At 35.4% G+C, this 14,716-nt stretch overlaps 1 protein-coding gene across 4 annotated transcripts in view; it reads left to right on the forward strand.

The window, feature by feature from the left end:
* Positions 1 to 14,716, forward strand: part of LRBA (LPS responsive beige-like anchor protein) — a 731,946-nt gene that overhangs the window by 685,444 nt on the left and 31,786 nt on the right. For all 4 annotated transcript variants that reach the window (XM_044224882.1, XM_044224884.1, XM_044224883.1 and 1 more), the window contains 3 exons: positions 1,654 to 1,716; positions 7,174 to 7,329; positions 13,839 to 14,006. In XM_044224882.1, the coding sequence (XP_044080817.1) occupies positions 1,654 to 1,716; positions 7,174 to 7,329; positions 13,839 to 14,006 (387 nt within the window). The remainder of the gene's footprint in view (positions 1 to 1,653; positions 1,717 to 7,173; positions 7,330 to 13,838; positions 14,007 to 14,716) is intronic.

A 14,716-nucleotide genomic window follows, 5' to 3' on the forward strand; every position in this document is an offset into this window, starting at 1 on the left:
AAACTGAAACACAGAGTCTACCTAACTTGCCCAAGGTCACACGGGCACTCAGCATTGTAGCAGTCAGCAGCACTGGAATTTGAGGCATGGCCAAAGAAAGTTACCCTCCTAAATTTCACTGACACTGTGTCTTTCATGTCTCTGCGATCCCAGATTCTAAGAGAAGTAGAGAAAAATTATCAAGGTGTTAATGTTGATCAACACTGGTATTACTGGAAGTAAAGGGCACTGTTGGGTGATTTAGAGGCTATGGTGCATTCTCCCTGAACATTCCCTGTATGTGTCCTGTGATTTCTTTGCTGGCAGAGCCAGTGATCAGCAGAATATACCTTCGGTAGAACAGACTGTTATATAGCATCCTTTCTTCAGCTACTTTAATTTCTTATACATACTCAACTATAATTTTTAGTGCTAACATTGTACTTACACAGGTATTTTATCAGTATTAATGATCTTTGAAACCACCTTGAAAAGTTGGTATTTGCTAATAGGGGAAATGGTGACATAATAAGTTTTAAAAATAATCTAATGAAGTCATTGGAATGTACCCCATTTTTCTTTTCAGCTCCTCAAGGACAGTCTGAAAGATTTCCTAAAATATGACGGTATTAAGCAGAGTTCTGATACCAACTAAGCAGTAGTTTAAATGCTGATGAGTCTATAAAAGGGAGATACTGACCAGAGTGAATGGCCGAGTCATTCAGGGAAAATAATTTGGGAAAGGGCCAGAGTTTAACTGTCAGAATCACAAAGCTAAAAAGATCTTCTCCAAACCCTTAATTTTTGGGTTTATGCTTGCCTAAGTCTGCGTAAACAGCGGGCAGTGGCTCCTGCTCCCTAACTCTCTTCCTCTTTACCCTAGGTCCTTCTACTTTTCACAGGGGAACTGCCCTCTGAATCTCTTTTCAATAACAAAATAAGTATGCAAGAATCTTTAGAACCATTTTGAGAATTGAACGAACTGTTCTTAGTATGGATTGATTTTTGTTTTTCATTTGCTTCTCAGAGTATTTTTAAATTGAAACCATGGAAATATTAAATATTAATAAAACTTTTCTTAAAAACCTCAATCCAATCTTGAGGAAAACATTTCAGCCAAATGCACTTAACTAAAACATTTATCTGCGGATAGCTTTCTTTATTTTTATTCAAACTTTCAATTGATTGGTTTTAAGTGATGGATGAAACATTAAATGTTCCCTGACTTAGAGCTTTCCCTTTCTCCATCATAAATTGACGTTTTTGTGGATCCTTTGTGCTGCAGCATTCAAAACTGCCTTTTTAAGAAGTAACAAAAAAACAGTATTTGCTACAGTCAGCAGATGGTTGTCACATTTTGTTTTCAGTGCGCTTTACCACTTAATTTTGTTTTGTTGCAGCATCAGAGGTTGCCAGTCAAGCATCTGCTATAGCTTATGGCCCAGGACTGGAGCCACTGCTGATGGCACATGTTCAGAACAGCACTAATCTAAAATAAATGTTTCATAAGCTAGCCATAAAAGCACCTGGATTTTTTTTTTCTTTAAATTTCACAAAAGTGATTGAGAGATTTGGAGGTTGGAAGCAATTCTATGTAAGACTTGACTTAAGCATTTTTATATAGTTTAGTATATGAAAAATAATGCTTTTTTTTTAATCTTTTGTGAATTCCAGCTCATCAAGGTGCAGTACAAGACCAGCCATACCAGCTGCCAGTGGAAATCGATCCTCTCATAGGTCTGTCACTTCTTTCTCTCTTTGCGATTCATTAAGCTCTGTATGGTGGCCCTGAAGTGTAGATTACAGTTGTTTTTCACTTGCTGGTTGCTGGGAATGGAATTTTCCTGATAAACCATTTGCATGCAAATTGGAATGCAATGAGCTGTGGCTATGCTGGTATTTCATCAACTCCCCCTCGTTGGTTTGCCTAATTTGAACAGGCCTAGGACGCGTGTCACTGAAAATTAATATGGATGCTGTAATAATGTGTGATTGAGAATGCGCATGAAGTACTGTCAGGATAATATTGGATCTTTTCATCACTCAGACTTGTTGATGAGCAGGAGCGAGGCACGTTATGATGAATTGGTGCACCGGTAATGTGATGGAGCTCCTTTGCTAGGGAAATTTTCATAATAACAGTGGGGTTCTTAGCAGCACTGTGTTGTGAAAAATAAAACTGTGGTGCCAGGGTTTCATCATTAAAGGAGATCAATCCTTTCTTCCTGGACCCTCTCTTCAGTCTGAGGGGATTAATGTGCAATTGCAGAGCAGTTTCGAAGTTGAAATATATTGCCCAGCCAATGGCAGTGTTAAGATATTTGTATTCATTTTCCTATGGTCCTACAGCCCAATAAATTGCCATTGGAGGTTAAATTTGTTCAAGGGGGAAAAAACGAAAAGGGAGGAGACCAGGAAGGGCCTTTGGGATGAAATGAGCATCCCTGGCAGATGACTTCGAATACTTAATTGCTTCTGTGCTTTTTGAGTCAGTTAGTTGAAATCTCTAGTTTAACATTTTTCATCTCATGGGTGGGGGATTTCTGATGTGGCTTCACTGAGAATGTTACTGATATGAACATATTAACATTTCTTGTTTTTAAAGATGCTATTCAGTAACTTTTAGAATAAAAAAACTTAATTGCCTAGTTGAAGGGGTATGCTACCGATTTGGATGTTTAGCTTGTGATTTTGTTAAATTTCCTGGGCACATAAGTTTGTTAAAAATTTTGAAGTTTTTAAATAAAGCAGATGAGTGAGCTGACTTATTTTAAAATCCAGGGTGTTCCCTATGTGTGGGTCACCTTTTTCGTCTTTAAAACCCTTATTTCAGTAGAAAGCTAAGTGTCTACCATTTGCAAATGAATTAAAATAACTCACTAAAAGCTCAAAACTGATTCATTTATCAGTCCCCAACATATAAGCAGAAATCTAAGAAGGAATTACCCACTGCAAGGATAAATACTACTCTGATTCCTAAATCATCTTTTGCTTTGAGTACATATGATTTGCTATATGTTAAAAAATAAAGTGTTCACTTGGGTAAAGTTTTAAAAGTCAGGAAAATAAAGTCCACTTGATAGGTCCTTTAAAAACATTATTTATGAAGTATAAATCAGCATTTACCATAAAACTTTACAACGAATATCCTATAGTCAAGTCTAATTAAATGATTCAGCAAACTGTCACCCTTCACGACGATCAGGCATGGGTAAACTTTTTTGGTAAAGGGCCAGATAGTAAGTACTTTAGGCTTTGTAGACCATAAGGTCTCAGACACAACCCCTTAGCTCTGTTATAGCACAAAAGCAGCCATAGACAATATATAAACAAATGAGTATTGCTATGTTCCAGTAAAAGTTTATACACAAAACCAGGCCCAGGCCATAGTTTTCTTCCCTAGTCTACATTACTGGTCACTGGACCATTCACTCCTTTATCCCCTAAAATACTGTTTAAAACCATGTTACCTTGGGGCACCTGGGTGGCTCAGTGGGTTAAAGCCTCTGCTTTCGGCTCAGGTCATAATCCCAGGGTCCTTGTATGGAGCCCCGCATTGGGCTCTCTGCTCAGCAGGGAACCTGCTTCCCCCTCTCTCTCTGCCTGCCTCTCTGCCTACTTATGATCTCTGTCAAATAAATAAATAAATAAAATCTTAAAATAAAATAAAATAAAACCATGTACCTTCTCACATATGTGTAATGTAGTATCTGAAAGTTTTCACCACAAGTTTATATAGTTGGAAAGGTTATTTTTGCATAACGTGTGCAACTTTAAATATATCCGATGGAATTTAAATATCAAAGTGAATTGATAGTCACCACTTTCTGTTTTTAAAAAAATGCACAAACAAGCTCTTTATGGTTGAAAATTTTGTTTATTCCTTTTTTCATCTTAAATTTATATTTTTATCTTGCTTCCCCTACACAATTTTGTTTTAACTTTTCAAAACTGATTACCCTATTTTACTTTTCAGCAATAAAAATATGTGGAAAATTAAACATAGGCATGTAAATTTAAATGTTAAAATTTCCTATGACCATAAGACTCAGTTTTTCTAAAAACTAATCTGCACTGAGTTATCATTATAAATATTATGAATACCCACTTATTAAAATTATAAATTTTAATAGATATTATTAAAAAACAAACATTTATTGGAAATATATCTTTAATGAAATGGATAGGGCTTCCACTTCCTCCCGTCTTTGCTCAGATATTCATGAATGAGCACTATTTGTTGCTGAAAGAGACAGAATTCCTCAATGGTTCTATCCTTTTTTTTTTTTTTTTAAGCTGGTGGAAGCTCTGAGGAAAGTTACTCACATGAGAAAATAGATGGCAAAGGAAAGAATTTTGTTTTAACAATGTCAAATCTTTGAACTCTTTCCAAATTATGTGACAAAATTTATATAGTAATCTATTATTAAGAATTATTTTCATGGTCTATCATTAAATGATCATTTTAACTATCTATCATTGAAATTTATTTTTAATGATCAATTGAAATTATGATGCGATCCTCCTACCATTTTATTGAAAGCAATGAATTGGAAACCACCTGCCCTGCAGAATGATTTGATACCTTGGCATTCACTTTACAGTCTCACATCAGTATTTTGAATTGTCCCTTTATCTGCATCTCAAGAGATTTTTATACCCTGAGATAAAGTACCATAGTAAGATTCTGGACAGGAAGGAAACATGCCTTTATTTCATTTAGTGGAAGAAGAGTATGTAAAAAGACATGTAAGGAAGGAAAACTCATAGGAGAGTTTTCGGGCAAATCCGATTCAGAGAAGAGAACATATAAAAGTTGAGGAACTAGAAATTGATTCCCTTAAAACCATCTGTGCCTGTTTATCCCTTGGGAAATCTTATACCACCCTCCTGCCAGGGGTATGCATGCCCCAGTTTGAAGACTGCTTATCTAGACAAATATACCTAATTTTCATTAAATAAGAATACCTTCAGTACTGAATCTCCAGAGACAACAAGATAAAGGAAAGGCAGTTGTGAGGTAGATAGGTTATATAGATTGGATGGTTGGATGGATGGATGGGGGAGAGTTGCAATATTAAATTACAGGTAAGCATTTACTTAGAAAATAGTTCATCTGAATGCTGAAAGGGCATCAGCCTTTACCCATCAGAGGGAGGGGGTACATTGTGGTCACTCAATTCAAAATTATGCATGTGCCCAGATTAGTGAGACGTGGTCCTCCTAAGAGACCATACCCCCCAAAAAAGAAAAGGTCGAAGACCAGTGAAGGTTTATATCATAGAAACAAAAGTCATATAAATAATAACAAAAATAACCATTTTTAGTTTTCATATGGAATGAAGTACTGTAGTGACCAGTACAGAAAGTACTACATACCTTGTCTTTAATTGCTAGATTTCTTGGAATAAAATTGTACCACACAGCTTCACTGCAGTAGGATACTAATGTCTCTCTTTGATGCACTATGATCCCCATAAAAGCTTTTTTCATTTGCCATCAGCTTCCCTTTGTGTGGGAAGGAGATAACAGGGGAGTGATCACCAAACAGAATTCTATCCTTTTTTTACTACTGCTGTCACTTTCTAGTTTATTAATCCCCCAAAAGTATATGAAGCTTATTATCAAATAGTTATCTAACAATCTTACACGGTTAAGTTGTATAGACAGATGCTAGCAGAATCTTGCCGTGTGTCTATGTATACATTTGCCATGTCGTGTTTGCCATGAGAGCAGGGAAGTTTATTTCTGTGGCCCCCAGTGATTCCCAGTACAGCACTGGAAAGTATTTTGAACACTTTTTTTCTTCTGCATTACTTTCTGAGCCTTCTCTTAGGTTGGTCACATTAACTTAGTTATGATGTAAAATGAATATTTCTCTATTTTTTATTTTTATCAATAATGCATTTATATAAAAAAATAAATAATGCATTTATAGGTTGAGGTTTAAAAAAAAAAAAGCCCTGAGGGACGCCTGGGTGCCGCAGTTGGTTGGACGACTGCCTCCGGCTCAGGGCGTGATCCTGGAGTCCCGGGATCGAGTCCCACATCAGGCTCCCAGCTCCATGGGGAGTCTGCTTCGCTCTCTGACCTTCTCCTCGCTCATGCTCTCTCACTGTCTCTCTCTCTCAAATAAATTAAAAAAAAAAAAAAAAAGCCCTGAATACCATAATGCAAAGAATATAATGATCAGATGCAGAAATTTGTTTTTATTTCTGATACAGTCAAGTTCCTTTGTTACTATAAGAACCATCATTTGTATCAGAAAGTTGGTGGTGAAATAGCTCTTAGGTCACTAGAAAGAAAGCTTTCTCTTTGGTTAGCCTCATGGTTCCAAAAAAGGCATCTCAGTGAAAATTCCTTTTCTGATAATGACACTTGATAGTATATTTCTAAAGGATTATTACTCTTCCTATGTGCTTGATGTTGCTCTGTGTCTGACCTTGTGTCTTGTGACAAACCCCATATCAGGTGCTCTGTAGGGCTTTGAAAACACACTGCCAGGCTGTCTTGTTTTATTGCTTACATAAGGAGTAAGAAAGTGGCAGTGTGCTGTGCGTTGACTTTTTCAATTACGAGTATCTTTAGTAAATATTCATTCTACCCTTTCCCTACATGCAAGTGCAGGTGTAAACAGGGAAATGGGAGTTCACATCTAGTCAAATTAAAGACCTGTTAAAGCCAAAGTACTCCAAGATGCTACAATATTTCAAATATATGACATTTAAATTCTAATATCTCTTTCCTGTGACAAAAAGTTAAAGGTAATAGATTGTCACAACAGGAATCTATTCTCATGGCAATGGGTGTAATGAGATTGTCAGAAACACAAACCTAACTGTGGTGCAGTCTGGAGACTGTAATCTAGTTTGTTCCTGCCAAGAGCTAGAAAGCATGTTCTGAGAATTGTATACTATTTTGAAACTGTAGTATGTTATTATTTTTCCCTCTAGGCAAAATTTCTCATGAGATGTTGAATTTAGCTACCTACATTCTCCCAACAACTGGATATATTTTCCTGTTTGGTTTTTCAAATACTATTATGTTCAAATTTTAAAATTAAAGATCAAATGTTCTTATCCCGGAATGTGTTGCATCCGCCCCTCACTCCCCACCCCACCCCCATTACAAACTATAGGATTTTTGTGCATATGTGGGTTTAGCAGGATTTCTGTTCTGCTTCTGTTCTCACAGCCAGCAATACAGGAATGCACCGGAGGCAAATCACTGACCTTTTAGACCAAAGTATTCAAGTCCATTCCCAGTGCTTTGTCATCACTTCGGACAACCGCTATATTCTCATCTGTGGCTTCTGGGATAAGAGTTTCCGAGTCTACTCTACTGACACAGGTAACTTACTTTCTTCTTCAGTGAACTAAGGTTAACTACAAGTAGCACTGAGAGGCTTAGAATGATCTCTCATCTTCCTTTCAGTAATTACAAAGTTGTAAAATATATAACATAGAGACACTGTTTTTCCCTTTTAAGTAAAAATCTATTACATAGTTCACTATGAAGTTAATTTCAGCATGTTTTTAAGAGGCAGTTTTTTATAGGAGGTGTGTCTCCCAAGCCTCGTGCTCAGAGAATGAATGATTCTTTTACAATCATATCCAGGTGTGTAAATGCCATACGCACGTGTACATGCATAATGATACAGCAGATGCCCATGCATACTGATGTATTTTCCCACAGTTTTTCCTTCCTGGAAATTGTCGTTAAGTGTATTTCTTAGTAGTAGATACCTTGCCTCCACTCAGTTCTGCTAGTACCTTGCTGAAAGCTACACCATCATGAAGGAAAGTAGCTGACTGCTGATTTTTTATATGTGACAGGAGCTCTTGTTAGAATATAAAATTTTAAGTCCATATAGTCATTTGCATGCATCTCCCTAAGGGACAAACCAAGATCTACTCACTATTAAGATGGAAGATCCAATCTAGTAAAATATTTCTAAGTTTTTGTATATAAGACATTGAGAAAAGTTGAAAAGTTTAAGGAAGTCTCTCTAAAGTATTTTAGAAGCTGTTAGAGGAAGAAATCAACTTGTGATAAATAGGTAGTTGAACATTTGAAAGAATTAATATTAGATATTAACATATCAGAACTTGATAATACTGTGGAAGCAGATTATTTCAACTAAAGCTAAGATCTACAAATATCTTGCTTAAATATGGTAGGAATAGGAAATTATTTTTAATTCAAATTTCTAGTTTAATGTTTTAGAGTAAATCATTTTTCAGTCTTGTTAATAACCTTTTTTTTTTTAAAGATTTTATTTATTTATTTGACAGACAGAGATCACAAGTGGGCAGAGAGGCAGGCAGAGAGAGAGGGGGGAGGAAGCAGGCTCCCAGCCAAGGAGAGAACCCGATATGGGGCTCTATCCCAGGACCCTGGGATCATGACCTGAGCTGAAGGCAGAGGCTTTAACCCACTGAGCCACCCAGGCGCCCCCAGTCTTGTGAATAATCTTTATAGAATGCATAAATCCTTGCTTCTGCCTTAATAAGTATAATATATTGAAAAATTAATTGTTCATTATTCAAGGACTTTGTCCTTAAGCTGATAGTATTTAATACAGCCATGAGAAAGTAGCGAAAAATAGTCAAATATGTACTGTTCATATAGAACCCTAGAAGTCGTTTATGCCATGACCACCTTTTTTTTTTTTTAATGGAATCAGTGATCTAGTTTTCTTATAATTTGCATCCTACCTTCTGTAGGCCCAGAAAGAAAATCATTATTCAAGTCTTTCTCATTAAGTAGTACTTACTGCATGTTTGGGTCTATGATGCTACTGAGCCTAAAACACCTCTAGAATTCTTTAAAAATGCCATGGGAATTGATGTGTTCCTAAAATGTATTATTATTATTACAACAAATTTTGTCTGATTTAATAATTAAATTTAAAATTTAACCTCTTCTTTCACTATTTTGATAGCTTAAAATCATTTAACTTTAAATTGTGCTCCCTTTTGTAAAACATTCAGACTAAAATTGCTGCGTTCCTCTACAGAACTTTCTTAAACATTCTCTTAGATTGCTTATGGTTTTTTACACATTTAAAAAATTATTTTATAATTTACATACAATAAAATTAATTCTTTTTGGGTTAAAGGTCTGTAAGCTTGGGCAGCATGCAGAATTACATAACTATCACAATAAAGATGCAGAGCAATTCTGTCATCCCCCAAATTCCCTGTGCTGTCCTTTTATAGTCCCCCTTTTCCCCCACCTCAGCCTTGCACTACAGAACTATTCTTCATATCTATAATTTTGCATCTTCTAGAATGTTATGTAAGTGGAATCATATATTATGTCAATCTTTAGTTTTGACATTTGAGGATTTTTGAGCTTGCTGACATTCCATGTCATTTTTAAAAAGCACTGAATATTATTATTTGTAGAGTTAACCCCACTGTTATGTAATACTAATAATTAAAATAACACTGTCGGGGCGCCTGAGTGGCTCAGTGGGTTGAGCCGCTGCCTTCGGCTCGGGTCGTGATCTCGGGGTCCTGGGATCGAGTCCCGCATCGGGCTCTCTGCTCAGCAGGGAGCCTGCTTCCTCCTCTCTCTCTCTGCCTGCCTCTCTGCCTACTTGTGACCTCTCTCTGTCAAATAAATAAAAAAAATCTTAAAATAAAATAAAATAACACTGTCACACACCGTTCTTCAGAATTTACAGAGTTCTTTCATATACATGATATTGTTTCAGCCTCATAGCAGTCCTGTGAGATAGATAGAACAGGTATCTTTACCCCCATTTTTCAGATGATGAAACTGAGGTTTAGAAAGGTTTAATAACGTGTTGAAATTCGTATAGACAGTAGTGATTGAACTGGGCTTTGGAGACAGCTCTTCTGACTTCAAATGTAGCATTCTCTGTGATTCCACCATATTATCTTATATAGGTATACCTTTCAGTATTGGTTAATTTGGGGGAAAATGTTATAATTTACAACGCTAAGTTCCTAGCAGATCTTCCATGTTACATTAGACTTGATAAGCTAAATAACATTCCAGACTTGATAAACTGGATATCATTCCTTCCCAACTCTTTCCAAAAACCTTCCACTTTACTGTTTGTTTGTTTTTTTAAATATGTGAGTGTGTGTCTGTATGTAAAACATTTTTATATGCAGTAGCCTTATTTTAAACTTCATTTCAGTGGGACTTAGCTTGTACAGTATTTATACCTGCCAGAAAAGTTATGAAAAAAATCCTGAAATGATAGTCCTAGTATCTTAATATCTTATATACAAACTCTGATGGTAGTTTTATTTAAAATAATTTCAGTTAGGGTAAATATGTGTTTGTGCTTTTTGACAACAGGAATATTAAATATTTTCTCTTTAAAGTTTGTCAAAGAAGCAAGAGGAAAATTGTATGATCAATAATATATAATAGCACAGCTATCACAAGTGTTGAATTCAATTATATTTTAGCACATAAGCCCCCCCCCCCGCCAAAAAAAATCCTTCTCTTATTAGATTCGGGGCAAGGTGGGGTGGGGGAGAGAAACATGGTTGTAACGGAAAATTCTTTAAACATAAATCATGTTTTCGGGACACAACCAGAACAGCAGAGGCAACAATAAAACCTTCCCTCAGCAGTGGGAATTATTTTCAGGCCACATTTTAGATTCAGTGGTGTAGAGTCCTGAGCTTGAATTTTTTTTATTTGTAGCACAGCTGTCAAATAAAACATTAACTAGAAAATTTGTTCTGTCAAAAAAGGGATATTCTAGTGCTTGTGGTAATATTTGATATTAGTGTGTGGAGAGGTGGACTGGTATTAAAGGAAACAAAAAATAAAGGTTGAGGAACACTTATGAGATTATCAGAAAATAATTTACCAAAAAGAGCAGCAGGTATTTATATGCTGTGATTTATTTAGGAGGAGTGAACCTCAACCCCATAGCAATAACAAAGACTGCGGAGGAAGGCTGCCAGAACAGGAAAAAGTAAACTTGAAAAAATAATGCTTTCCAGAGTTGAGTCCAAAGTATAAAGTGTAGAAAATATTTAATTTGTATTAAAATATGAAACATTTTAAATGTAAATATGTAAATATCACTCCCTCATTTCATTCTTCCTTGATGCCCAATCTAAATTCATTCTACATTATTCTCACTGATCCTACCTTGTTTTTTCCTTTTATAATACTTAACGCTATTCATAATTGCATATGCTTGTATTTTTGTTTGAAGTCTCTTTGCCCCACTAGACATTAAATACTCTGAGGGCAGGGATCATGTCTATTTACCACCAATGTGCATGTAAGAGGGCCTGATGCTTGGCACTTAGTAGGTGTGCAGTAAGTGTTGAATAGGAAATAATTGTGATAACTTTGGGGGGGATTAAAACACTAGGAAATTTTAATGAAAAGAAATCACAGTGACTGAGTATACATTTTTCTAACACTGATATTATAGATACAGAGCTATAACTTAACTGAGAAATAACAAAGGAATCTTGGAAAATTCTGTCACTATAGTTAATTCATCCCATTTTTACCATTAAATCTTTCCACTTTGTCCTCACTGAGGTGGAAATTAGGTAAGTTACCAAGTGAAGAGCTGCTCCTTTGCAAGCCTCCTGGAAGCACGTGGGTTTCCTGTGCACCTGGTGCCTCATGTACCTCCTTAATTATAATTACTCCCCTCCTTACTCCCACAAACCACTGAGGTGATAGGTATCAAATCTTAAATAAGCTTACCCTCAGTAACCTATCTAAATCATTCCTGGAGTTTACATGTTCTCCATAGTCAGGTTTAGGCTGAGACAGAAATAACTCTTAATATTCTGTTATCAAAAAGCATAATCAACAATATGATGTGTTCAGTTATTTTCAGTAGTTAAAACTCACTAATTTAGCCTTCAATTTTTTAATTAAGTTTTCTAACTTTGTCTTACCCCTTATAAGAAGGCCTGCCTTTACTCTAACCCCACCCATTTTACCATGAAACCTCTTCACTTTGTTCTTCAGATAAATTGGAAATGATATGGAAATGATTATATCTTTTCATATTTAATTTGCTCTTTTTCTTTTCCATTTTTTTCGTTCTAAGAAGTTTTGAATTCTTCTTTACCATATTCCTTATCAATACAGCTGATTTTTAAATGAAATGTTTTGATATCAATTTAAAGGTTGGAGAAATTCAGAAGTGTACATTTTTAACCTTCAGTAGTTAAAACACCTGTTTTGACTAAAGTCTTTATTCATGGGAGAAAAAATACACTTTATAATTTGTGCAATTTGAGACTGAAATGAATTTGAATTTAAAGTTACTAGTAGTGGGACGCCTGGATGGCTTAGCAGGTTAAGCCGCTGCCTTGGGCTCGGGTCATGAACTCGGAGTCCTGGGATCAAGCCCCGCATCGGGCTCTCTGCTCAGCAGGGAGCCTGCTTCCTCCTCTCTCTGCCTGCCTCTCTGCCTGCTTGTGATCTCTCTCAATAAATCTCTCTCAAATAAATAAATAAAATCTTAAAGTTACTAGTAGTAAGCTGCAAGAGGGAACCCACTGTATATGGCGTGCTGAATGAAGTATTCTTCAGCATTTTTAAAAATTTGCAGCCTTTGTAATAAGCCTCAGACTTATTAAAATGAAGAATTAAAAAAATTAACAGAAGTACTTTTTTAGTTATATTCATGATGAGCTTGAAAAGTTAAATACACTCAGATGCTAATACTTAACTGAGACCTTAAACTTTCGGATAGGTTATGATGTTTCCAAATTAAACACGGACTTTTTAGGCATATTAATCTTTTTTCAGCTTAGTGGTCTTTCTTCTTGAACATTTGAATTCTATTTATGTGACCCCACTGAAATACTTCTTTAAAAATAAAAATTTAAAAACCCACCTCATTGCTGATTATTAGAGGTAGACACACTATGGCATTCGTCTGTAGTTCTGTAGACATTTCAAAGGCAAATGTTAGCTTAGAAACCATAGGGATGTAGTAGAAGGGTTGCTATAGCTATTTCATTCTTTAGACAAGTTTGTATGAATTATAAACACCATATCTGATTTTTAAACAAAGATTCTCAAAGTGGGGGCTTTACTTTTTTTCCCAGCACTGTTACGTGACTAATTCATCCTGTGTCTGAAGCCGTCCCTAGATGTATAATAAGTGTACTGGCTTCTTCCCTTTTGTCCCCAGTCATTAATGTTCGATAAACTGCCATTATCTTAACTTCATCATCACCCACCAAGGAATTTTCATCATTCAGGCAATCAAAACAAAGAAAGAATGGCCCAGCTCTAATTGCAATCACAATATATTAGTCTTTTTACCAAAACTTCGTTCATGTAATTCTGATTTAAAAAGAACAGAAATGCTCCAAAGTGACTTATATCATCCTTGGATAGAACACTTTGAAAAAAAGAAGTACATTAAATCTTTACTGATTCAGAGAGAAGTTTGTATTAGCAAAGTCTGAATTATAGAGTACTTAAAGAAAGGCACCTAAGTTTTATTGTGCTTTGAACCATACAAAGGAACTTAAGAAATTGCTGAAGTCATTCCAAATGCAAGTTCTTCTGGGCCTGCTTTAATCAGTAGACGTGATTCATTTGGAATTTATAGTAGCCATGTATAATGATATGGTACCATGGTCCTCAAAAATTTTTAACATTATGTCTTTCAAAAATGTTACCACTGTTCAATTGATTTTTTGTTGTTGCTAATATTCGAAGAAAACTTTTAGGTTAGGCCAGATAACATTTGATTGTGAATTCTGAATCATCAGAATCTGAGATAATATGACTTCATTTTCTTACAAGTGAAATAGTCATAGGAATTTTTTAAATTTTATAGCAGTTTTAAAGAAAATTGTTTTGTATTTCAGGAAAATTGATTCAGGTGGTATTTGGCCATTGGGATGTGGTCACTTGCCTCACTCGATCTGAGTCCTATATTGGGGGAAATTGCTACATTCTCTCAGGATCACGTGACGCGACCCTTCTGCTCTGGTACTGGAATGGAAAAAGCAGCGGGATTGGAGATAACCCAGGCAGTAAGTACAAACTTATTTTATAAGTAAACTGTTACAAGTGATATATAATAACATTTTGCAGTGAATTAATGTTTTTTATCATGGTGAAAGTGAAACTGAATTATCAAGTCTTTTTAATTTCTTAATTATAATTTAAGAAAGTTCTAGATAGCCTTTCAATTATGTTTTGTTAGCATTGATAATTCTCAAGTGCAACTATGAAATCCCTTTTCCATATTACAGATTATTCTTATGAATTGAAAATGCTAGTTCTTCATTGGAAATGGCTGTCACCAAATAAAAGAGAAGTGTTCCATTCACGAACAAGATATAACATAAAAGAGCAACCACATATTATCTTGTTTATCAAATGCATATTTTAAGAGAGCAAAAGAACAATTTTGTGGAAATGAACCAGTCTTTATAAAGAATATGCTTTCATTTACATATTAAAAGATAAAACAGGTTATAAAAGGCCAACATGGAATATTCAAATTGGCTCTTGGTTTTTCAGATGGGAAATGAATATGTTCACCAACAGCCTTAAACATCTTTATGAAACTATGCTGAAGGCAGTAAAACAAAAAATGTGTAACCATTTAAAATTGTAATTCACAGAAGGCAAAAAAGGAAGCAGCTACCATTAAAACCAATCGCACACAGCTGCAGAAAAGAAATGGCTTTAGAAAAACACATTAAGAAGTAGGAGAAAACAATTAAAGGGACCACCT

The sequence above is a fragment of the Neovison vison genome, chromosome 11 (assembly GCF_020171115.1).
Source record: "Neovison vison isolate M4711 chromosome 11, ASM_NN_V1, whole genome shotgun sequence".
Taxonomy (NCBI): domain Eukaryota; kingdom Metazoa; phylum Chordata; class Mammalia; order Carnivora; family Mustelidae; genus Neogale; species Neogale vison.